This window comes from Topomyia yanbarensis, chromosome 2, assembly GCF_030247195.1.
Source record: "Topomyia yanbarensis strain Yona2022 chromosome 2, ASM3024719v1, whole genome shotgun sequence".
Taxonomy (NCBI): domain Eukaryota; kingdom Metazoa; phylum Arthropoda; class Insecta; order Diptera; family Culicidae; genus Topomyia; species Topomyia yanbarensis.
Window position 1 is genome coordinate 409166249 of NC_080671.1, and position 26571 is coordinate 409192819.

Below are 26571 nucleotides of genomic sequence, written 5' to 3' on the forward strand. Positions count from 1 at the left end.
GAAATAATCTTAGTATTTGAATGGAGATATATTTGTTTCTAGAAAAATACGGGAAAGTGGGGTACTGGGTCATTTTGGCCCCTAAAATCCCCTATTTTTAATGATTTTTCTGCTCCGTGATGCAATTCATACATATTTTGTAGTTTTTATAATGTGAAAAAATCTCAGAAATCGAACGGAACCCTTTTGACCTTAGTCCGAATATGAGAAGTTGGGGTTAAATAGCCTTTTGTCATTCATATTAAACATCATCATTTTCTCGTGAATATATCTCTATTATTCTTCGCTCAATTTTCATAAACTATACCTTGTTGAACGTGGAAAATCCTTAGGATTATAACTAAAATAGATTCGTTACCGGTAAAATTCAGGAACATCAAATTATCTGACATATAGTGTCAATTTCACATTTTTATCATAAAATCGCACATATTAACTCCATTTAACAACAAAATTCTTATTTAATTTACTACTTTATGTGTAAAATATGCTTAGGGATCACATGAGAAAAGTTTCACTCCTGGAAAAATAGGGGAAGTTGAGGTATTAGGACAAATAATGAAAAAAAATGAGATTTGTAGAGTAAATATCAAAAAGTTTAATGTTTCTGAATTTTACCTTTAACGTTTTTATTTTTGTTTTATTCCCCAGAATTTTACACGTTCAATAAGATACATTTTAAGAAAATTGATTGAAGAATAATAGAGATATATGCATGAGAAAATGATAAAATTTAATATGACTGACAAAAAGCCCTATAACCCCAACTTCTCGTATTCGGACTAAGGTCAAAAGGGTTCCGTTCGATTTTTGAGATTTTTTCACATTAGAAAAACTACAAAATATGTATGAATTGCATCACGGAGCAGAAAAATCATTAAAAATAGGGGATTTTGGGGCCAAAATGACCCAGTACCCCACTTTCCCGTATTTTTCTAGAAACAAATATATCTCCATTCAAATACTAAGATTATTTCCTTCCAAAAGAGGTATAAATTTTAATTGTCTGATTGCCACTTCAAAAGTTATTGCATTTAATGTATTTTTCCTCCATATTTTCCCATAGCACCAATTTCAAAAAATTTCAAGCGGGGTGGGCGGGGGTCTAAAATTGTCCAAATGATGTGAAATTTGGCATCTGAGCTTACTTTGACATTTGTCACAATATGAGAGGGGGGGGCCTTTGAGAATTCAAAAAAAAAATTTTTTTTGCAATGCTCTACTGTATATCTCAATAGCGGATGACAGGAGTGACACCCTCCTGCGTGTGACTGTTTGGATTATATTATCCTGAGTCTAACTAGTGCAAATTTGGGTACTAGGTATTTTAGATACATGGTATAACTTAACCCCAAATACTAAGGTATTAGACGAAATATAGATATTGTCTTATGAAAACCGTGACCAAAAAGCCATCTCTTCATATTAGTCTACATTTTGTTCTCCCTAAGATCTCAACGACCGAGTGATAGCTTATTCTAATATCATCGCAGATACTTCCAAGAAAACTTCGCAACGTTTTCGGTCAGCAAAAACTATTATTCGGCGACATTGATATTTTTATATGGTCTCCTTGGACACCATCATCATGCATCAGCCAGTACACAGAAAAGAGCATAGTTACCATGATGACTCAACTGCCAGTGCATCTGTGACACACACTACATATACCTATATCCCTTTCTCCCAACACAGCCAACGTCTGCTCGCTCCATGTATGCCACGTTCCCATATGTCAAAGCTGCGAGGGGCCTCCACGTGATACCGAGCCTGGAACAAGATTCTCCAATTAAAATATAAATCACGTCTGACGTAGGCCCCCTGCTCTCCGCCGCCGATCGCCGTGAAGTTGACTCGATAATGCTCAAACGACTGTGACGGCCAACTGTGGCAAAAGCTCCCCGGCACCATAAAACAGGAGCACTGCAGCAAGCCAACCTTGACAAGTCCAGTGACTGACTGGCTCGATGAGATATTTGGCCCTGAAGCTGCCCCGTCGTTGTCGTCGACAAGTGGTCCAACAGTCGGCATCGGTACTCATTCACGCTGTCACATCATATCGATTCGAATGGAACACTGTACTGGAGCCAGTCAGCGTAGCGTCGATTCGATTCGTGTAGAATAATCCAATCAACGTCGATTTCTCACGATTATGAAATTTAATCGTGGAAAATTGTACACCTTTTCCATCTGTCAGACGTCAAACCGGGACCGGGTTTCTGTGTTGCTGGCAGTCGAAAAAAAGTTGATTCCATTTTCTTCCATTTTTCGTTTCTTATAGCTTCCTACCAAAAAATCGTTTCCCAAAAGATTAAAACGAAAGGAAACGATTATTTGGAATGGAAAGCAAATATGTACATTTTATAAGCATTGAGTGTAATCTCGGATTCGGAGGTTTAATAAAAATATGGTGAGCGGTTGGGTACACCGGGGCCCCGCGGGCTAGAGAGAACTTATTCGAGAATTAAATCGATGGCTTCCGAAAAGGGCATACACAATTTAACAGGAAAGTAAAAAACAGGACCCCAACTAGTACTGGGATAGTATCACCATGGTCATATTTGATAGCACATAAAAATTAGAAAGATGTTTCAAATTTCTCAAATTGCATTCAACACAAAAAAACCACCACTAAGCAAGACTATCTGATCGACTTCACTTGCCCCAGAAGAGCTTTCGGCAGTGCAGCTTATGTATATTCCAACGGTGAAAGGAAGTTGGAAGAGCAGGATAATGTGAATGTCGATTTTTGCTGTGCGCTTTTCGACTGTTTCAAGTAAGATTTTTTTTGCAGGCTCGATGGGCTCATGCTGGTTTGGAAAATTTTCTTCGACATACGTTTCTTGCTGTTTGATATTTTATTCTGCATTTTAATGTGATTCTTTTCTTTATCAGACGCGACTAAATTTTTTTTGAAGTATTCTATAATATCTCTCAAAAAGTTATAAATATAAACATAAATATTCAAAACAGAACAGCCTTGAATTGGATATACACATTTTATTTCATTTTGTGATTGTATACACCCAACTAGGACAGCACAGGCTTGGATTGTATCCAACAGAGGGTAGTTAAAATAATCTCGCTACCTACTCAACCTAACTTTTCCTGAAGTATTTCCGTTCTCCCTAGTTCTGAATGCTTCTTATCGCATGACAAGGGAAACGTGCAAAATGCACTATTTAATCTTTCATCAGGGCTGTTCTGCACCTGTGCCTTGCGAAAACGCAGGAAATCTTATAGCGCCGCGTCGTTAGGAAAGTTCAAGGATCCTAGCAATTAGAGTGCAACGGAGAATTGGTAGTCATGGAACGATAGAACAGTAGGCTTATGTTGATTCTTGCATCGAGATGACGCTAATTAAACGACCAGCAGAGTTCCGGAGCTTCCTGCAGTTGAAATAAGTTGTCCCATTTAAAGAACGGTATGCTCGAATTAGGAGGATACGAAAAATAAGAAAAGCGAAAAACGCTATAGGTATAATCTTTCACGAATTCGTATAGGGTCACTGTGCCCTAATTCGTCTTAGCTCCTGTGTTCATCCCACCCATTTGAATACATTAGTTAGAGCAGTGTCTGCTATCTCTATTCAACGCATTAGGTCAAATGGTAAGATGAATTAGGGAGCGTTGTACTCGACTTTTTGTTCCGCTCAAACGCGAGTATTTTATATTTTTCACTGCTTCTTAGAAACGAAGCAAGGCTGCTGATACCTATTTTAGTGCAAACCTATCACTGTAAGCCGAGTTACAATCAAAATAGTGTGACATCCTGGCTAGTGAGATAAATAAGGGGTCGTCTACCCTATCTCACAGTAGATTTCCGCGGCCTAAATTTTCTTTTGTACTTGAATGTACACTAGACTGGTTCAATTTTTGACTTTTAGCTCCACCAGGCTCTACTGATTCCTTTTATGGCACTTGGTAATTGTGCAAATTTTGGTACCGATCGGTTGTGTCTACGGACTCTCCAAAAATTTCAAAGTTTATATGAAAATTAGTATGGAAAATCGGTTAAAATTGAAAATAAATACTTAAAAAATCACCTCATCAATCAATTCATGAGAACACTATATATTTCTAAAGGTTTTCTTCTACTGAACACATTCGTGGAACATTGTAAGTTTATTAAAATTCACTGAGAAAAGTTATTTACTAAAGAAGCAGCATGACTTCAAAACAAGTGGATTTTATTATTAATCAAAGCAACACTAGCTCCTCCCCTACGAAAACAATCTGGGCGGCAACTTCAGATTGTCTAATTTATCGAGCCCTTCGGCTCCCGTGTGGCATTCATTTTAATTTTTACTTTTATTTTGATTATAGAGGTTTAACCTTAGGGTCATTCGCCTCTTTTCGGATCAGAGAAATCTCTTTTGGAAAAATCTCTAACTATATGTGCGGGGTTAGGAATCGAACTCACACCATTCAGCGCCACTTACTCGTTGAGCTCCCGACTTGTTCGCGAACTACTCGGTCTAGTTCCCGACGATGAACCTAGCCTACTTCGACGGAGAATTCCTCGGCGAGAGAAGTTCCCCCGAAACCGAGCCAACCAACCAGGTGTCGAGGTCAGTTCGGCGATTCCGGTGGAGCAGGGCGTCCGGTTCGCTGGTAGTGTCTAGTCGCGGTCTACTCGGTCTAGTCCCCGGTGATGAATCTTGCTTACGCTGACGGAGAGTTCCCCGACGAAGGAAGTTCTCCTGATACCGATTCATCCTTGGTTATAGCACCATATCTTCTTGAGCCCTTTGGCTCCCTGCCTGGTGCCATTTAGCATTCAGCTCCCGCCATTACTTGTTCACGAATTACTCGGTATAGTCCCCGACAATGGATCTAGCCTACTCCGACGGATAATTCCACGGCGAGAGAGGTTCTCCCAAAACCGAGTGGTAGATTTCTCCCGATACCGATGTTCGTTTCCGTGTGCCATTTAGCCCCCCCCCCTCCTTCGTCCCGATCTACTTGATCTAGTCCCTGGCGGTGAATCTAGCCTACTCAACAGGCCAGCTAGTAGGTGCTGAGATTCATCCAGCGATTCCCGGTGGAGCGTAGCTCCCGCTTCATTGGCGCCTCAACGGCCGAGCCTAATCCTGGCTGTGGATATAGCCTACTCACGAGCTACCCGGTAGGGTATCGAGGTCGGCCCGGCGATTCCGGTGTAGCCTGACATCCTGTTCGCTGGCGCCCGACTAACCGAGCCCGGTTCTACGTCGCGTACTACTAAATTGGCCCCCGACGGTGTACCTAGTCTACACTGTCGGAGAGTTTCCCGACGGCGGAATTTCTCCCGAAACCCGATTTGTAGTTTTACGGCGGCCTTCTAGCCAAATGCGCTACTTAGTTGGTCCTTTCGCCACTTTCTCTGCAGCTCGGAGAGTATTCTCCTAACCACTCTGTTGACGGCGTCCCAGCTCTGCTCGTCGTGGCACATCTCTTCGACGATATTGTCCACTGTCACACCAAGCATACCTCTTCGAATTTCTTCGAACCTAGGGCATCCGAAGACCACGTGTTCCGGTGTCTCTTGCACATTCACACACTCCGGGCAAAGGGGTGACGAAGCGGGCCCAAACCGATGCAGGTACTTCCGGAAGCATCCATGCCCGGACAAAAACTGCGTCAAATACATAAAAATCATTTCTATATTGTAATTCCCTAGATTTAATGCATTTATAATGTAAAAAACTACAAGGGGCAGTCCTATGGGGTTGCACGAACTGTAGACGTAGGACTATACTACTTAATGTAAAATATTTATTTTCTTAGTACTTAGTGTGTGAGAAAAAACACCCGGACCGGTGAAGAAAAATCAAATTTTAGACAATATAATCACATCTCATGTATAGAACAAGCTTTCTAGTTGCTCTCAAACAGATCCTAAAAGTTCAAATACCCATGGATAACTCCAAGTTTGTAAATGTGTTTCGATGCCACAGGATTGTAAAATGGTTAATATTACGTCATGAAAATTCAATTCTTCCGTGACAATTGTTTTTGCCTGCAAAATGCCCTGTGTGTATGCAAAGCTCATGATTTGTTGGGATATTAGCATTGATCGGAAAATACTTTTCAACGCTGCGCATTGCATACATACAGGACATTTTGCAGGTCACCAGAAGCTGTTCATTTTACCACCACCACATGTTCATTTTACCCACTCGCTATAAACATATCTCATTTTTGGACATGTTTGGAAATCAAGAATCATGTTTGAAAAAATGTGTTTATGATGAAGTATTTTTACCAGATATGTACAAAACATGTCTAACAAGAAACATATAAGGTGATTGTAATATCTCATTCACTTATTAGTAAGAAAATAATGACTTTGCTTAACGTGTTCATTTTACCGCCACATTACATTCGCCCCAAACATTGAACCCAAGCGTACAATGCAAAATGAGTCAACGCTGATGATGATGGGTAGAGCGAAAGAGACAACTAGTACCACCACGACACTATTAGCGCATTTCACCAAAATTCCACGCGACCTTTCCCGATTGACAGGAACGGCCGCGCTTAGCCCATCTGTCATAATATCGTGATTTTGCATAGCGAAGAGCTGAATGATAACACATTTTGTTCCAAAAAACAGCCCTGCGTTATGCAACACTTTGTGCAGGTTGATTATACCAGTTGCAAGGGGGGCCAAATTCACCAAGTTCCGTAAAATTCCTTTTAAATTACAGAATTGATAAAATTGCTTAGATGAGCTAAACTAATTAATCAAATCCTGTTTTAAAAACTGTCCTTGCGTTTAAACCAAAATGGGAAGCTTATTACTACAACTACATTACATAATTTCAAGGGCAAATAGCAAATACATGTGCTAGTTAAACCAAAAATTTACTGGCAATATTACAGCGGCATTTAGGAAGCAGTTGGAGCGGTCGCCTGTTGGACGACACAGTGTAGCGTCCCTCCACAGCCAGTGTAACGGACTTCTAGCTCAGCTACAGTGGCTGTAAAAAACATAGCGCAGTGATCTGCTTCGCCAGCCGTTCAACAGTGAACTGAGCGTGTCTGGCCAAGTCCGTTCTTTAAATAGTCGATGATGACGTCATTCATAGAAGCGTAGCGCGCTAGATACACCAATCTGTCGTACAGGGCTTGGGAAGCGCTATCTTCTGTGTGTTAATGCGCGATATTTTGACAAGGTTGTATATTATTTAATTTTTTAACGCTATGATATCAAAAATCTTTGGGTTTATCTGTTGGAATCTATTCTTAGAAGTATTTCGGGGCGATTTGTGCAAAAAAAATTAAAATTTATCGTGAGATGGCTGAATTATATGCGTTTAAAATTGGACCACTTTTCGTTACATACCATTTTTGTAGAATTTGCAGAGTGCACCCCCATATCGAAAACAAAGACGTAGTCCTACGTCAAAAGGAAATCGGCAGTGACAAGCCTATCAAATAAACGAACTGATAAAAAATGTTTCCAGAACATTGGCTCTTTAAATCCTGAGATAAAAGCGTGTACCATTGTTTGCTGCTACTATTGCGTCCTGGACCACTGTGCAAAGCTGTTGGAAACCCCTTGTTTTGCTCATATGGCCCTTCTCCACGCTAAATCCTAAATCCAGCAGCACACTTTTTTCGTCCTGATGAGATCCATGAAAAATTTATAATCAAATCTACCTACTTCATTTGCACTTTAGTAACTATTCATATTAGAAATAAAATGAAAAGTTATCAAACCAAATTACTATTCCAGTAAACCCAATAAAACCATAAATTTCGCATATACAATGTATCTTTTTGCAAACAAATGCAATGCTTACCAGTAACAGCATAGAATAAACTTTTAATGAAGCCGACACTCCATAGCATCGCTGTACAGTAGCAGAATGCGAAGAAGGAAAAACTTTCAGCCCCGAAGGACCACTAGTCGTTGCTACTTTTGCTGCGGGTTGTAGCGTTTTACATAAATAAATAAAATTGCCAGTAACAAAATCACGTTCCTGACAACAGTAGCAGCAGCAGCAATCTACCGACCAGACTAGTAGTAACAGCCAGTGAGGTACCTACTCGTTCATCGAGGAAGGTGGCTGAGCTGCCCCTCTGCCAGTGGAAATCTGGCTCTGGTTAGGTGGCTTTCGCCATTTCGTTCGGCCGCCGACTCAATGAAAACCGATCAACGATTCAAGTATCAGGTATGTATCGTGTAAACTGGTTTACCAACCCTTTTGCTATACAAGGTAATAGCAGTTTAATGTACGCTAAAAATGCAACCTTAATCATAAATGAGTGCGGCAATATTTAACCGCCAGCACTTACCGACATCGATGGTTCCGCCTTGCTGTGCGTTGACAGCGATTTTGGCCAGCGCCTCGTTGAACAGATTGGAAGCTGCGGATGCTCCATGAAGCGCCTTCAGGTAGGCCTTACCGGCGCTGATCAACTGTCGCGCTCCGGGGTTGAACTTGTCCAGGATGTTCTGTTGGTGGGGGGGCGAAAACAAGAGGGAAAACACTTTAGTTCATGGTCTTTGTTGATATGCATATTTATGTTGAATACAATTCAGCACGAGAGCGAAGTGTACGCTGTTAACATCATTTACTAATTTAAGAACAACACTTTGCTAAATTTATCATTATTCAGTCACGACGGAACGGGTGAATCCGGAACGAAGGTTGAATGTAAATCGTGTACAGAATATTATGGTAATAACTTTTGCAGTCGAGTAACTGCCACTCTTTCTCGCAGCGTGAAGCAACCTCAATCCGCGTATGATGATGTGCGGTAATGAACACGGTTATTAAGCATGAATCATACAAAACCGAAAGGGGGAAATTCATGAGCATCATTTCCATTATCATTATCCCGCTCGCTTCGTCGCAAACTTCGCAGGCTTCGTTTGATTGATTCAAACAGGTGTCGGCAGGTTGAGCAAATTTGCAAATAATTAATAATGATGGATGCGTTATGCTGATTTGGTTTTTGCAAATATGAATCAATTCCGTAACGAGCTTTCTTCTTTGAATAATTGAATCATTGAAACCTTTATTCGACGTTGTAGAACTTGGTAAAACGCTCCGCTCCGTAACCCGAGTCTGAGGGTCGAAGCATAAACAGGGGCAAAGTACGTAAATAGATTTTCACTTGACATAATCTTATTACGTCGACCGGAGGAACACACATCGCCGTCGCCGTGTCTCATAAAAAGAAGCCACTGTAATGCCACCCGAACGTAGGAGTAGGTTGTTGATTGCATGCATCTGGCTTCATCACCTGCCAAGTGTGCCACAGTAAATAACGTATCCAGAGGCTTACACAGGTTTGTAACAAAAGGATTCTTGACGGCACTGCACCTGTTTCCTTCACGGTACAGTAGTGTTTTGTTAATTGGACAGAAATTGGGGTCCGTGTTTTTATCGAATTAAACATACCGACTTAGCCAAGGATTTTCAGTTGACATAAACATGCAATGTCTGATAAAACCAGTGTCACGATTCTCAGATTACCGACGATGTACTGTGAACCAGTTCAATCTGTTATGGTAGAACATTATCCATACAAGGTTACAACTGATTTTATTTTCTGTATGCTATACTACAATGGTTTCGCTATACATATTCGCAGGGAGCTTGCAAAGTGCTTTCTCGTAATTCTGGCTGCAAAGAAGCTTACTGCATTTCGAACAAGGTTGAAAGTTTGTAAGTGGCCAAGGGGGAGCATTAATATAGGCGACACTAGGTTTTATGGTTTTCAAAGAAGTCTGGAATTTAAAATTGGACCCACTTCCAGGGCAGGCGGATAGCGTGGGTAGTATGGGTAGTACTACCCACTCGAAATTTTGGACATTTTCATAAATTTGAAATCTGCCACGTATGTATCTCGGGCACGCAATTGAAAATATCGATGCACAACAACTTCATTTACACAAACACACTGCAAGTGATTTAATGTAAATGTAATGCAAGTGTATGTATTGCGAAAATGAGACAAATCCCTTAACTATTATCCTCACCTTATGCTTACTATCCAGTCGTGCTAAAAGTGTAACGCCGGCCCTGCCCACTTCGTGCTATTGAAACTGTGATTGCGGTAGAGTACTTTTCAATTTAGGGTGTCTCTTGAAAAAAAACAGTTTCCTCGCCGCAATATTTTTACTTCTGAGCAATTCTCGAGCGAAATTAGGGGCAATTTTTTCTGAAAGAACATTGTTTTTGTCATGTATGGCTCGAAAGTTATAAATACATACAAAAACTGAAAAATACGCTTTTTTCAAATGTTGACAAATGTTGCTTCTCAGAGATTGCTGGACCGATATGCACAAATTTAGTAGATACAGCCTTCCTATCGGCTGCTACTGAATCTTTTATTGATCGGACTTTAGGTTCCGGAGTTACGGGTGTAAGAGTGCGAAAACACAGAAAATTCCCATATAAATTGGTACCACCATGCTGGCCAAATGATGTTATACATATTAGAATAGACGCAACATTACTTGGATTTGTGGGTCTAGATCACTAATGGTCAATCGAAGTAGCTTTGACGACATTGGCCACCTATGACGGTTCTTGATGCTCTCACAGAATTTGCCAACTTCCAAGTTAATGTCACACCTATTTCTCAGCGGACTCATGACCAATGTTTACAGACTTGATTTCAAATAATAGATTTGACATTCTAATTGACTCCTATTGTATTTAGATCTGATTTTGATATTTTTTCGGGAGTCATAGATTGCTTAGTTAGGTCACACAGGAATTTCTCATATAAACCGTCACTATGACAATACCTCGGAGATTAAAAATCTTTTAAAATGGGCATAAATTACTTCGATTCGTAGATCTAGATCAGTGATGGCGAATCAAAGACTCTTTCCACTATCAAAAATTCCAGAAGTCTCGGGTTTCGGGCACATTCCAGTATTAAAGTTATATTGGATATTCAGAGATTTTTTTGAACCGATTTTCACAAACCAGGTATCAAATGGAAGGTATAGTATGGGGCTGATTGTACACCCATCAACCCTCCTCCCCTCCCATCCCCTTCCGAAGTCTGGTCCATCAGGAATCAGGAATCAGTAGCGTATGGCTCAAATGGTACGTTCCCCATGTTGATCGAAGAAATATGCCTTGCCAAGAATCGTCTTTTCATCTTTTCCTGATTGGAAGGATTGGGGAAGTGATAAGGTTAGGGATAAGGAAAATGACGACACAGAATAATTAAAATAGAGCATTCCGTACCCCCGGAGGGATGCTGGGCATTCTGTACCCTCGGATGCAGGTGCTTTAAAAGCAGGAATTAAGCTTCTAGTTTTTATTTAAGCAGTCAGCGAATATTTCAACACCAACGAGGGGATATTAAGATAACAGAACGACAGCACCTCCGAGGAGATATTGTCATTTAAATACTGCTAAAACTATAGCTCTTTACCACACTGGCTTAGGAACAATAGCATATCCTTCAGTTTCAGCTCTCTGTAGAACCTACAGAACCTGTAGAATCTATGTATGGAGAACCAAAAATTCGGATTACTACAGGGCAGTTGCATATCAAATGATATGATGTTCCGTAATCGGCTTCACAAAGATCACCTGAATAAAACTCAGCGCGCTGAATAGTAGCCATGTGATAATTGAGTTTGCAATGCCCAGTCAGTGATCTGACTAGAATACTACAGTTGTGCTTGGAAAAATGCAACAAATTTTTTGACATTTTTGGACTCGCATCCGGTAAGTTTGTTGGAATGCAAGTTTGCAAGCTACGACAATAGTTAGAATATTCGGATACAGCCCAAGAGCGAATCTTGTGCTTTGTCCAACTTATCGACAGTGGTACAATTGGTTCTGGACCAACGAAGTCAGTCGCAGTGCCAGCTCTAGCCAATTCGTCCGGTCATTCATATCCAGCTATACCGGAGTGACTGGGTACCCACAGAAGGTAAATAGCATTTGAAATGCTAAGTTCTTCGATTTGAGACATACGATTACTAATTTCGATATCCAATCTGCCGAAATACGTGCTTACAGGGCAGCCTGGCTGACAGAGCAAAAATAGATTCTTTTGCCGCAAATTCCCTGTTGAAGTGCTGATTGTATGCCACACATAATCGCAAAGATTTCTGCTTGGAATACTGTAGAGTATCTACCAAGCGAATGAGATTCGATTTATCTCATTCCATGACAATAGACACCAGTACCTGCTCGGCCCTCCACCAAAGAACCGTCAGTATAACAAACTACGTATTCTTCAAGTTGTCGCTCCATCCAGCCAGACAGCCATTTCTCGCGAAGAGGAATTCTCACATTGAAAGTTCTAAAAGGAAAACTACATGTGAATGTAAGGTAACTGGAAGTACGTGTATACTCATCCCAAGTAATCATTTGGGGCCACAGTCTTGTGTGGCTAGCTGCACGATCTATTGGGTTACTGTTCAAGAGCCCAGTAACCTTAAGACGGTATGCACAAGAAAGTGCTTCTTGTTTCAGAAACACATGTAGCGGTTTATGTTCAAGAGTGTCTCTAGAGCAGCAGTAGGTGTTGTCGAGAGCAGCAGTAGGTTGGATTGTCATGACTTCTCCTTTCTACCACCAAAAAGGCACCCGCATGCCAGTATTGATCTGACAATTGGTCGGTGTTAAGTCAGACCGGACTAAGTCGCAAAACATCAAAAAATGAGATAATGATCGCAATGAGTATAGAATTTCGTCCGCTACATTCGACTTTTGCCAGATTTGAAATATGTAGCAATAAACAAGAATTTGTTGCATCAAATCAAAAAGTGTGTTAATGCAAACACCGGTGATCATTATGTGATAATCATCGGCGAAACCATACGTCGGAAACCCAACCATTGGCGACAATGTTCCATAGAAGTGGTGACAGCACACCACCTTGAGGACATCCGCAGACACTCAGTTTCGTTATCTCTACTTGTCTTAACGATGAGGACAGATGTCGGTTGCTAAGCATTGCGTGTATCCAGTTCGTGATACATGAAGGTACTCCACGACCTCGTGCTGTTTCCAAAATGGATTCGAAAGACACGTTGACAAAACCACCTTTAATATCGAGAAAATATCCTAAACTTGAATGCTTTTACGAAAAAGCTTTTTCAATGTTGTAGACAACATTGTGTAACAGAGTGGTAGTAGACTTCCCCCGCTGATATGCATGTTGAAGTGCATGCAGCGGGTGCTCGCCCAAGCTAACGCCCCGAATGTAGTGGTCGATTAAATGTTCCACTGATCTAAGAAGGAAGGATTGACTGATCGGTCTAAAGCTATTTGCCTCCTTATATGTAACGCGGCAACCTTTGGGAATTAATTTTACAGTTACTTCCCGCCACGCTAATGGAATGTATCCTGTTGCAAGACTAGAAGTAAAAACCATTTTCAAAATATGCTTGAAGTTTTGGCCAGCCGCCAGCCACTGTGCGACGGTTCAAACTCGTTGGGACCGAGTCAGTTTCCCAACTGCGTGATACTGTCAGAGAGTTACACCTAACACCTCTTCCCTATGGTGCAAATGTTGGGTGATTTCCTATACTAAGTATATTCCATCAATTCTGTATCTCCCAAATTGATATGTGGTGGGCCCCAAATTATGTGGTGGACATTTGCATCACTACCGATTATGAGTGGAAACCCATTTCTTCTGCGGTATAAAGCAACCGTTTTGAAATCATCAGAAGGGTATGGTACATTCTGCAGCAAATATTCCGTAAAATAGACGTGTTTACTGTTTAGTTGCGTCTATAGCACTATTCGCAAATATACAAGCACGATGCATTTCACATGGATTTGGCATGCCATTTTTGTTGTTTTTCAAATTTTGTGTTGTTCATTCCAACTCCAGAGCAAATTGAATGAAATAGAAAATAAGCCATTTTTTTTAACTTGTAGTTTTAAATTTTTTTATTGCTTAACATTTTATATATTTATATTTCAGTTTTCAAATTACTATTTCACAATTTTACATAATTCAACTTTGCATTTTTATATTTTATATTCTTCAATGTTCTATTTTTCAATAGCGCGAACTGCAACTGCAGTATAAAGTTAAGCTCTACATTCCAGAAAGAGGCTGAATACGGTTGATCAAAAGTAATATTTCTTATGCAAAAAATCTGCGGAATCGATTGAAGATAGTTAGAATGGCCGCACGAAACGTTTGTATCCGTTTTACCCCAACTCTTCCCATATCTCAAGTGTGAAGTTAAAACTGGCTGTACTTCTCGGAAAGAGGCTGAATGTGGCTTATGAAAAATAGTAATTCTTATGTACAAAATTTCGGGGAATCGATTGGAGATATTTAGTATGACCCCACGAAACGTGTATACCCGTTTTGCCCCAATTCTTCACATGTATGTGTGAAGTTATACCTTACTCATCATTTCAGAACAGGCTGAACGCGACTTTTCTGGACATCCTACAGAGCTACTTTTTGTCATCAGCTGCATTCAGTCTCTTTTGGAGAAGTACAGCCAGGTTTAACTTCATACTTGAGTTATGAGAGGAACTTAGGGGAAACGGGTACACACGTTTCGTGTGGACATTCTACCTACATAAGATATTACTACTTTTGATCAGCCGCATATAGCATTTTACCCAAGTATAAAGCCAGGATTAACTTCAAACTTTAGTTTTGCGGAGAATTGGGGTAAAATGGATGTAAACGTTTTTTGAGATTATAATAATTATCTTCAATTGATTCTCTGGACTTTTTTACATAAGAAATACTAATTTGTGTCAGCCGTATCAACGTTCTTCCGAGTTATATATTCAGTTTTGAACATAAACTCAAACGAAAGAAGGAATTAGGGCAAAACGGGCATGAAAGAGTACTAGTACGATCATTTTAAATATTTTCAATCGATTCCCCAGACATTTTTACATAAGGAGTATGCATTTTCGATGACATCACTAATTAGCTATCTATCAAGCAATTGAGTAAAGTCGCGTTTTTGATACTTTTTCCCACTGTACGTCGCGACGAAATGCCTTGAAGTGTTGCTCGCGATAGAGAACTTCCGGCACAATGTAGAGGAGGGCCACTTGCCTTCTCTTGCGTTATCGTTGTGCTCTTACGGGTCGCGCTGTTGTAAATGCTCTTTATCGGCATTTATTGTTCCGGTTGTTAGTATGGAGACACTAGATCAATCGTTCTGGTCTAACGCATGGTGCTAGGGCGTGTGGAAGTACTTCAATTTTATCGTCACCCATATATCATATATGGGAATATTGTGCTTCGCAATGAAGATGGAATAAATTTTAAACGTTGTTTATACACAGTTTCCCACGTGGTGTAACTGTATGTATGTAACTTCCTTGCGATTAAAATTCGTTTTCACTTTTAATAACAGTTCAACGTCATGTACTGTAGGTCAAAGAGGGTTTTGTAGTCAACCGAAATTATTTTTCCCCCTATACCTTTATTTTCTGCCTCTAGTTCTAGTTCTGCAACCGGAGGCGACGATTTACTAATGTTTGTGAAGATCGATTTTGTTTGCTCTCAATATATTATTTTCTGTTTGTTTTGATAAAGCTTTAAATTTCAATATCCAACCGAAAAAGCTATTCATCTTTGCGGACTCCCAAAAACCTTTTCAGGACTCCCTAGGGGTCCGGAGACCCCAAGTTGAGAATCACTGCATTAAATCATCAATCAATTACAATATTTTTTCATTGTATTGAGTACTTTCATATACTTTGGAGTAGTACATGCACTATATTATTTATTGTCATGTTAAGGGGACCTTCTCCTTGATTCGATGGAAAATCAAAGCAATATTTGGGAATTTTTGGTGGGAAAATGAAAAGACATACGAACTTCTGTTTTTGATCTTCTATTCGTTATTGATCGATTATCAGAAAATGATTTTCTTTTTAAAAATTCAAAATGGCGTATTTCTCGAAACAATGTTTTTCTTCTTATTGTATTGATCTGATTTCCTTTATTCAAAATTTTTTTGGAAGTATATGCTTTTTTGTCTGACTTATACATTGGCATTAAACATTATTTATTTAAAAATTTTAAATAAAATTGTAGTACAAAGAGACTAATTTCACCTTTTGTCTTTAACGTTTATAAAATTGGTATTTTTTCATCAAAATTTATTGAAATTAAGTTCAAGCCATAGGAAATTTTTTATCTATTTCTGTAAATTATCTCCATTTCTCATTTCAATTAACTACGAGAGGTCCTGCACTTGACAGTGTAGGACGATGTTTCGCGCGCAGAGGCCGACGAGATCAGCCATTTTGAAACCGCCATTTTGAATTTTCGAAAAAAAAAAATCATTTTCTAATCATCGATAAATAACGAATAAAAGATCAAAAGCAAAAGTTTGTATGTCTTTTCATTTTTCCACAAAAAAAATCTAAAATATCACTTGATTTTCTGCCGAATCCAAGAGAACATATTTCTTCATGAGTATTAAAATATTATTGCTTGATTATTGACGTGAAAGTGGACTAAACCATGAGTGCCTTTTTGCCTTTCTCATATAAAGAAAGGCTATGCAATCACTGTAAAAATCGACTTTTAAACCGAGGCCCGGAGGGCCGAGTGTCATACACCATTCCATTCAGTTCGTCGAGATCGGCAAATGTCTGGGTGTATGTATGTGTGTGTGTCATTTAAACTCACACAATTTTCTCAGAGATGGCTGAACCGATTTTCGCAAACTTAGCTTCATCTGAAAGGTATAACGCTCCAATAGGCTGCTATTGAATTTTTAGTTGATCCGACTTCCGGTTCCGGAGTTACGGGTTCAAATGATGTAAAACATTAAAATTGATGTAACATTACTCTAGTTTGCGGATCTGGATCACTAATGATCAATCAAAGCAGCTTTGACCACATTGGCCACCTATGGCGGTTCATGACGCCCCCGGGGAACCCGCCAAGTTCCTAACCTCATATCACACCCATTCCCCAACGAATTCTTTACCGATTTTTACAAACTTGATTTCAAATGAAAGATACAGTAATGTCATTGACTGCTGCTGAATTTCATTCGGTTCTGACTCTTGCTTCAGGGGTGTTAGCAAGTATACACTGGAATTTCCCATATAAATCGGTACAATCGTAATACCTCAGATTCTAAAAACTATTGAAATGGTCACCAAATTACTTCTAATCGCAGATCTTGATCACTGATCGTCAATCAAACATTCTTTGAATATATTGTCCACTATCGACGATTCCGGAATTCCGGGCATATTCCACAATTAAAGTCACATCGGTTCTTCGGTGATGACTGAACCGATTTTCTCAAACCAAGCCTCAAATGGAAGGCAAAATATACAGTTGCGCATTGCGTCGCCGCCCCTCCCCCCGCCTTGCCCTTACAACTCCCTCCTTCATCACTCCCCTCCCCTTGGACAACCCTCACGCCCGCATTTCCTTCATCCGCCCTGTATACCGAAATAAGATGAAGGATTTCTGACGCATCCTCCACTCCCACTCTACTAACCCCCATTCTCACCACTTTCAAACCCATTCCACCAACATTTCAAAATATAATCACATGAAGATACCATTGAACTCATGCTGATTAAGCAAATTAAATATTATTCTTTTGCCTTTCACATATAGAAAGGTTATGCAATTGCTCCAAAAACCGACTTTCTAACCGAGGCCCGGAGGGCCGAGTCTCATATAACATTCGACTCAGTTCGCCGAGATCGCAAAATATCTGTGTGTATGTATGTGTGTATGTATGTGTGTATGTATGTATGTATGTATGTATGTATGTATGTATGTATGTATGTATGTATGTATGTATGTATGTATGTATGAATGAATGTATGTATGTATGTGTGTATGTGCGGATTTGTTAACAAAATGTCCACATCGGTTTCTCGGAGATGGCTGAACCGATTTTTACAAACTAAGATTCAAATGAAAGGTATAATATTCCCATAGGTTGCTATTGAATTTCATTTTCAACCGACATCTTGTTCCGGATTACGAGTTGAAGAGTATGGTTACAAAACAAAATTTGTTGATTTGTCCACATCGGTTTCTCGAAATTTTCTGAACCGATTTTGACAAATTTGATTTTAAATGGAAGGTCCATCAGCTGCTGTTGAATTTTGTGTGGATCCGAGTTCTGGTTCCTGAATTACAGGGTGATACGTACGATCACGCAGCAAATCCCGATTCTAACGAATTCTTCGATGAATGTAAAAATGTGAAAATTTTTCCAAAATGTAAACACAACTGTTGAATTTGTAGATCTAGGTCACCAACAGTCATTCGAAGTCTCTTTGGCCACACTGGGCACCATCGACGGATCCAGAAGCATCCAAATTCAAAATAATGGTTATATTGGTTTCTCGAAAATGGCTAGACCGATTTGATCAACTTAGTCTCAAATGAAAGGTGTTGCGTCCCCGGAAACTGATATTAAATTCCATCTCCATCCGACTTCCGGCTCCGGAGTTACGGGTTGTGGAGTGCGATCACATAGAAAACTCCGATTCAAACCGATACCGCGATGAATGCAAAAAGGTGCTCTTATATATACTTACCAAGTGTAATAAGAATGAAAGACATTTCCATAAAGTTATATTGTACGAACCAGCTATTAAATCATAGTTTGGAGAAATGAGAAAGGCACAATTGCACCTATAGGTGGATTAAAACAGGTTTTTATTTTTTGAATGTGCTCGATTTTATGGGCACATTACGTTATAAATGAAATTAGTTTCTTTTCGTTCTTATTGTCTCCAATCTTGTTCTAGAAATTAGCATAATAAACCACCACGTATGTCATCGGATGTATATTTAATTTACAAAATTAATCGTTTCAGATATTTCGGTAGTGTTTATTTTATACCGGGTGAAATACGCGATAATATAAGAATCGGCATCATAGTCAAACGTTCGGGAAGAAAGAACGTAATTGTCATTTAATTTCATATAATAATAATGGTAACAAAAATAATACTTGCATTATTAAATCTTTAATTAAGGTATTTTCACATGGAATGTGTATGCAAAATTTGAAACAAGTCGGTAAAGTAGTTTTTGAATGGCAGGTAACACCGCAAATCGTGTTTTTTCCATCCAGAGATGTTCTCCAGAAAACGTCATCACCGAGTCGCTTGTGGACATTTTTACAAGAGAAAAATACAGAATGTCATTGAAATGATACATTATAACACACAATAGTGTTGGTCAATTCGCTTTACACGAAGTTATTTGCAAAAAAGTGATTTTTTGCTTGCTGAAACCTCCCCCCCCCCCTAAAACATAAACAACAGCATTTCCAATTTAATTCAGCAAACGATTAATCTATCATAAATTCTCGGCAGCCTGCTGCCTAGAGCAATAAACATATGATAACACACCTGAGAGTTGCGTATTCAGATTTGTGTAACTCTTTACCCAATCTTATTAACAAAAACTACTTTCCGTAGCAAACGGGGAGATGTGAAGCTACACACGGTCTCCACAACAACGTTTGTTACACTAACATTCCTGTCCTTCCCCGACGACTGTAAGAACGTGGCCGGCGCCGTTATTGGAATTTCAAAGTATAGAACTCTCGAAACGTGCACATTGGGAATTGGTAGCTACTCCCAGGCCCCATTCGTTAATTCTCAGTGCAATTTCGCTTGTTCTGGCCAATCACGGCGTAGCCACTACGAATTGTACGGTCATCATGCTCATACTTAGCCGCTTTTGCCGTAACGCACTCAATGTGCCAAACGTATTCTCATACCTGGAGAAAATGCGCATGCCGCTGTTCGGGCCTTTAAAGTCTCCTAAACAATACCTTGTGTGCTCATTTTTGTTAATTTAACCAAGTTGCGATGGCAAATATATTACCGTCAATATTAATAATTATAAGGAAAAAACCGAATGTGTATTAAGCAATGCAAAGCAAAAAACTTTTTTATAATGTGTTGATTCCTTGACTAATTTCCACGACCTCATAAAATTGATATTAATAATATCTTCCGTTCCGCTTTGTCCAAATATTAATATTGACTTAATTCAGTTCCTACAAGTACTACCAAGAGCTTAGAGCTTTTCACCCGTCGTCGAAGTTTTTTTCTGCAATTTATCAGGTACACAAAAAAAGAACAATCGCACAGGGAAGCCAATTTGTCACAAACTAATCCAAATGATTTTTTCCAAATGTCACCCTTCCCTTGCGAAACCGCTATGTGCTGTGGGAACGTAATAAATGAACCATTTTGTCGCACTGCCAAACTGCCTGTAGTATGTAGTCACGTCACATTTGTAAATCTCCGCCCTTTCTGGCGCAGTTTGCCGTAATTTCACCAAGCCACGCTGTAACGAAACAGAGAGGGGACACTTTGGGCACAACCTGTCGAAAGTAAGCATGTAATTTATGGGAACGAATTTTTCACCTGACACTGCCTGTCGGAGTCGGAGCCACCAATCACCGTCTGCTCGTTCAGTGTTGCCAGTTTTTGCAAAGGATTGTAGGAAAACTCCTGTTTTGCATTGAAAATTAAAATTAAATTACTGCCAGCTGATGGGCACACGTCTAGCTCTGTAGGCCATCATCAGCAGGTGATGCCACATAACTAGAAAACTTGCAAATGAGTCACAATCCATCGTTATGCTAAACGAAGCATTGTTTCAACATATCCACATCCCCATGGCGGAGAAGATGAATAAGGTGGTGTACAACTCTTTGCGGAAGAATTTTGGAATGCCTGCAATGATCGGTTAGCTTTTCTGCTATGCCTCGGGGCAGATCGGCAGCCGTCCTACACCTTGCAATGAGCCCTCCGGAGCATCGTTGGACGGGTTGGGGGGAAAATAAATGAAGATGCGATAATTTATATGTTATATGCGTATGTCGGTTTTACGTGGCCCGTGTTCCACCAGCGAAGGGGCTTGGAATGACAGGTGGTTAGACCTGTAGAATGAGCTGGAATTCCACACATTCCCTCAGTATAACCACTGCTGTGCTGAAGTGGCACGGATAGCTGGCATAATGTCTCTGTTGAACAGCTGAGCTGTTGGATGTCGAACATAAAAGGATCCCTGTGCTCTCGAGTATCTACTTGGAGGAAAACTGTGTGGCAAATGTGTTATTTCTGACGGGAATAGTGCATCGGACCGACTGTTCACGGGAAGAAAGGTTTGCGAAATGAAGAAGGATGGCTGTCATTTTTCAACTTGATGGCATTAAGTCATTGCCGGGGATGGCACTGTTGAACTAGTTCAGTAGGGCTTTGGTAGCTGCACTGATGTGATAAGGCTCAAGTATGTCGGGAGAGAAGTGTATTACATTTCTTATTATGAATTGTGACTTCTTTTGCAATGCGGAAGTTCGGGTTTATGTAGGGGGGACAGTGACATGATGCATGGTGCTAATTGATGATTCAGGAGTGTTTTCGGTCAAACATTCATTGAATGTAATGAACTTATTTCTAATTAAGGACCTTAATTTAAACTTATTAATATGATTCTTCGTTATACCCTCATGCCATACGAAATGTTTTATACAGTAATCTACAGCCTTTGGCCGGAGCAAAACGTGTTACTTTGATGAAGTGTTTCGTGGAAGTGTAGTTTAGTTCGAGAGTGTCTTGTCACCTTTGTGCCTTTGCTTATCGCCATTTGGATGCTGCTGTGGATTTAGTTGCCGTTCGTGAGCAATAGCTTGTGCGTGGTCGCAGTGAGGGCATTCTTGTTTTTTGTTTGGCCCATCAAAAGATCCACATTTGTTTTTCTATTATTTCGATTTCTCCGCTATCCAATTTATATTGTTGGCACTGTGTGTTGAATTTGTGAAGGAATGTCCCAAAATATCCTCAAGAATATCCAAATTCCATCATGGATGGCGAAACCTCCTCTGATAATAAAAATAATGTTCCACGCCCAAAGTTGTAACCTGATTATTCAGCTGGGTCATGTATGTTATTCTTTTAATCTAAAGAATGAAAAACGCTTAACAAAATTCGTATTTCTCAAGATCTTTCGACAGTTCCGCTTACGCGTTGTTGTTGGTAGCCCGAATCAAACAAACGCGATTGTTTGCGATGATCGCTTTACGACGGATTTTAGAGTCTATGTCCCAGCTCGTGAAGTGGAGATAGATGGCATCGTTACTGAGATAGATTTGACATGCGAAAACCTGCTCAGGCTTGTGGTGGTTTATTTCAAAAACCCCTTAATTCCAGAAGTTAAGATGTTGGATTGCAAACAATTGCACTCTGCCACAAAAAATGCCATCTTGAAAACTAAAGAACCAGATTCCCTCAAGAGAGAGTGTGAATCTTATACTTAATCGGGGATGTCCCGGAAAAGGAGAAATATTGGCTCCCCTAGACTACCTCGAAAAGGCCCAGATATCTCCCACTGCTAATGCGCCAACAACATCATGTTACCTCATATCCAAAGCAACCAACAGAATTCCAACAAGTAGTACCCACCAGTTCCAGGGATATCGAAAACCCCAAGATCTTTTTAAAAGCCGTCTGATAACTTTTCTTGAATCGGAAAGATTCTCACGGAGGAGTACTTTTGGGGATAAAAAAATGCACTTTTTTCAAGCGAATTAACCTTCCTGTGATACCAGATATTGACGTCGTCACTTGTCAATTTCAAATTCGTCTTTCTAAATATGATTTTAAACACTTTTGCAAGAATTCCTAGTCTAGGTGCCCTGGCAGAATGTCAGCAGAAATAGAACATAGAAGGATTGGTTTCGGACATAATTCTATGGGCTTTTTACCAGAAATTTGGCAAAACAATAGCCCAAAGGCTGCAACCGATGCTGGAAGCAAAGATGAAATTAACCGGCGTTGCTCAGGTTGAGCAAGAATTCCACCAGGAATGGCACAATTTGGTTCGCTTTTTGCACAAATTTTATCAGAAAGATATTGCCAAGGTTTTTTGGCAAGGTTCTCAATACAATTCTTCTCGCGTTTTCTTCGGCTATATCATTAACAGAAAATCGCTCTTATCTTGTTTGGCAACCCCGACACGATACAGCTCAAATATCTGACAGGGATGCTATGCCAAGGGCTGGGAGAAACATGGCGGAATGGTTTCTGACTGAGAATTTGGTGTCTGAGGAAATGTCGGTTCGAATCCAAAATATTTAAAAAATACCCGAAACAGAATTTCAAATCCGAGCAACTTGTATTTAACATCGATTAATTTTATTTTGACTTTATTTATATCAAATTGGAATCTACAATATTTTCAGTTTAAGTCTGATAGAACATGGAGTAGTTTCTGATTTGAACAGTGAAATTAATTTGAGAATATAAGTGCTTAAATTATCTACTTTTATATGCGATGCGCCTTTTTCAAATTTTGCGCAATTTACGACCCCATGATTTCACATGAAATCCCACTTAAATCCCACATGAAACTTTGCATCAAATTTAACGGGCAAATCCGCGTGAAATATCACGTGAAATTTCATGTGTAATTCCGCCCAATATCCCGCACAAAATTTTTTTGAAACACGGCGTGAAATTTAGTGTGGGATTTCACGTGAAATTTCATGCCGAATTTCACTAGAAATTTTTCGTGGAATTTCTCGTAAATTTTACGTGAAGTTTTACGCAGAATTTGACGTGAAAGTTCACGCACGGTTTATGTGAAATTTAACGCTGAATTTAATGCGAATTTCAGGATACTTCACGAGAAATTTCACACGGAGTTACACCTGAATTTTCGGGCTAGATTATACGTGAAACTTCACGGGGCATTTCATATGCAAGCAGGATATCAAATTTCACGTTAAATTTAACTTGAAGTTTCACGCGGAATATCATGTTTCACACGTGAAATATGAAATTTTACATGAAATCTAACGCGGAATTTCAAGTGAAGTGGCACGTGTTATTTCACGCGAAAATTCATGTGAAATTTCACGGGAAAATGGAAGCTGAATTTCGCGTGATATTTAACTGGAAATTTCATATGGGATTTTCGGCGGAGTTTAACGTGAAATTTCACACAGAACTTCGCGCGAAATTTTGCCAATTTCACATGGAGTTGCACGTGAAATTCAGCGTGAAATCCTGCACGATATTTTACACGAAATCCAGCACGATATTCCACGCGAAATTCTGCGCTTTTTTCACACGGAATTTCGGGTAAAATTTGAAATTTTCAAGCAGAAATTCACGTGAAATTTCAGATGGTTTCTCCGGCTAATATTTCTCGTGAAATTTTAAGAGAAATTTCGCACGATTTGTTATGTGGAACTTCGCGCGGAATTTCCCGTGTAATTACGTGAAATTATATAAGCAGTTTCACGCGGAAATTCATGTGAAATTTCGTGCGGAGATTCGCTTGTAATTCTTCAAGGAGTTTCACGAGGAATCACTGATTTTCGCGTGAAATTCCATGCTTAATTTCATGTGAAGTCGTACCCGGTACTTCAAATGAAATTTCAAGCGGGATTCGCGCTGAATTTGACGTGTAATTTCACGTGAAATTTCACGCGGAGTGCGTCAAATTTCGCGCGGAATTCCAGCTGGAATTTTACGTTAAATTTAACGCGGAATTTTACGCGGAATTTAACACGGAATTTCACGTGAAATTGCACGCAGAATTCCATAGGAGTTTCCTCGCGCGGAATTTTCCGTTGCATTTCACGTGAAATTCATATACAATTTGACGTCATATTTCAAGCGAAACTTCACGCGAATTTTTACGTAAAATTTCACGTAAAAATACATGCGGAATTTCATGCGATCACTCGAAATTTTGAGCGGGATCTCACGTGAAATTTCACGCGAAATTTTACGTAAAATTTCACGCAGAATTTCACGTGAGATTACACACGGAATTTCACGCAAAATTTCAAGCGGAATTTACCGTGTAATTTTACATGGAACTTAACGTACATTACGAGGGGTTTCACATGAAATCTAAGGCTTCCGCCGTGAACGTGACGTGAAATTTCACGCGGATTTTTGCGTTAAAATTCGCGCAAAATTTAACGCAATATTTCACGCGGAATGTCGCACAAAATTTCACGCAGAGTTTTACGCAGAATTCCACGGGAAATTTAGCGTGAGATTTCACGCAGAATTTCACCTGAAATTTCTTGTGGGATTTCACAATAAATTTCACGCGAAATTATACAAAAAGTTTCGCGGCGGAAATTCATGAGAAATTTCGTGCGGAGATTCACTTGTAATTCTTCGTGGTATTTCACGTGGAATCACTGATTTTCACGTGAAATTCCATGCTAAATTTTACGTGAAATCGAACCCGGTATTTGAAGTGAAATTTCGCGCGGGATTCTCGCTGAATTTTACGTGTAATTTCACGTGAAATTTCACGCGGAGTGCGTCAAATTTCGCGCGGAATTCCAGGTGAAATAACGTTAAGTTTAACGCGGAATTTTACGCGGAATTTCACGTGAAATTGCACGCAGAATTCCATACGGGGTTTATCGTGAAATTTCACGCGGAACTTCATGTGAAATTTCACGTGGAATTTCACTTTGAATTTTACGTAAAATTTAATGTGAAATTTCATGGAAGTTTCACGTGAAAATTCACAAAAAATTCCACGTGAAATTTCTGCGTAATATTTCACGCGGTGTTTTTGGCAAAATTTCAAGCAACATTACATTGAAGTATCACGTGGAATTTCACCGGCGATTTCTCGCAAAATTGCAGGCAGAATATTACGTTAAATTTCACGCTGAATTTCACGTGAATTTTCACTCACAATTTCCTATAAAATTTCACAGGAAGTTCCAGGCGGAATTTCACGTGAAATTTCACGCGGATTTTTGCGTTAAAATTCGCGCAAAATTTAACGCAATATTTCACGCGGAATGTCGCACAAAATTTTGCGCAGATTTTTACGCAGAATTCCACGGGAAATTTAGCGTGAGATTTCACGCAGAATTTCACCTGAAAGTTCTTGTGGGATTTCACAAGAAATTTCACGCGAAATTATACAAGCAGTTTCACGGCGGAAATTCATGAGAAATTTCGTGCGGAGATTCGCTTGTAATTCCTCGTGGTATTTCACGTGGAATCACTGATTTTCACGTGAAAGTCCATGCTAAATTTCGCGTGAAATCGCACCCAGTATTTCAAGTGAAATTTCGCGTGGGATTCTCGCTGAATTTTACGTGTAATTCCGCGTGAAATTTCACGCGGAGTGCGTCAAATTTCACGCGGAATCCCAGGTGGAATTTTACGTTAAGTTTAACGCGGAATTTTACGCGGAATTACACGTGAAATTGCACGTAGAATTCCATACAGGGTTTACCGTGAAATTTCACTTGGAATTTGATGCAGAATTTCACGCGAGATTTCGCATGGAATTTCATGCGGAATTTCGTGTACAGTTTCACATGAAATCAAAGGTGAGATTTCACGCGTAATTTCACGCGGAATTTACGTGAAATTTAATGCGGAATTTCAGGTGAAACGTCGTGTGGAATTTTACGCAGAATTTCACGTAAAATTGCACGTAATATTTTACGCTATGTTTCCCGCGCATTCTCACGCGGAATTTTACGTAGAATTTAATGTGAAATTTCAGGGAAGTTTCACGAGAAAATTCACAAAAAATTTCACGTGAAATTTCTGCGGTGTTTTTGGCAAAATTTCAAGCAACATTACAT

The 26571-nt window shown here is 39.6% G+C and overlaps 1 protein-coding gene across 1 annotated transcript in view; it reads right to left on the bottom strand.

Annotated features, from left to right (window-relative positions):
* The window catches only part of LOC131685051 (zinc finger CCCH domain-containing protein 13), a 429305-nt gene that overhangs the window by 27573 nt on the left and 375161 nt on the right, over positions 1-26571 (bottom strand). Inside the window, exon 5 of the mRNA XM_058968440.1 lies at positions 8286-8445. Coding sequence (XP_058824423.1) covers positions 8286-8445 — 160 coding nt within the window. The remainder of the gene's footprint in view (positions 1-8285; positions 8446-26571) is intronic.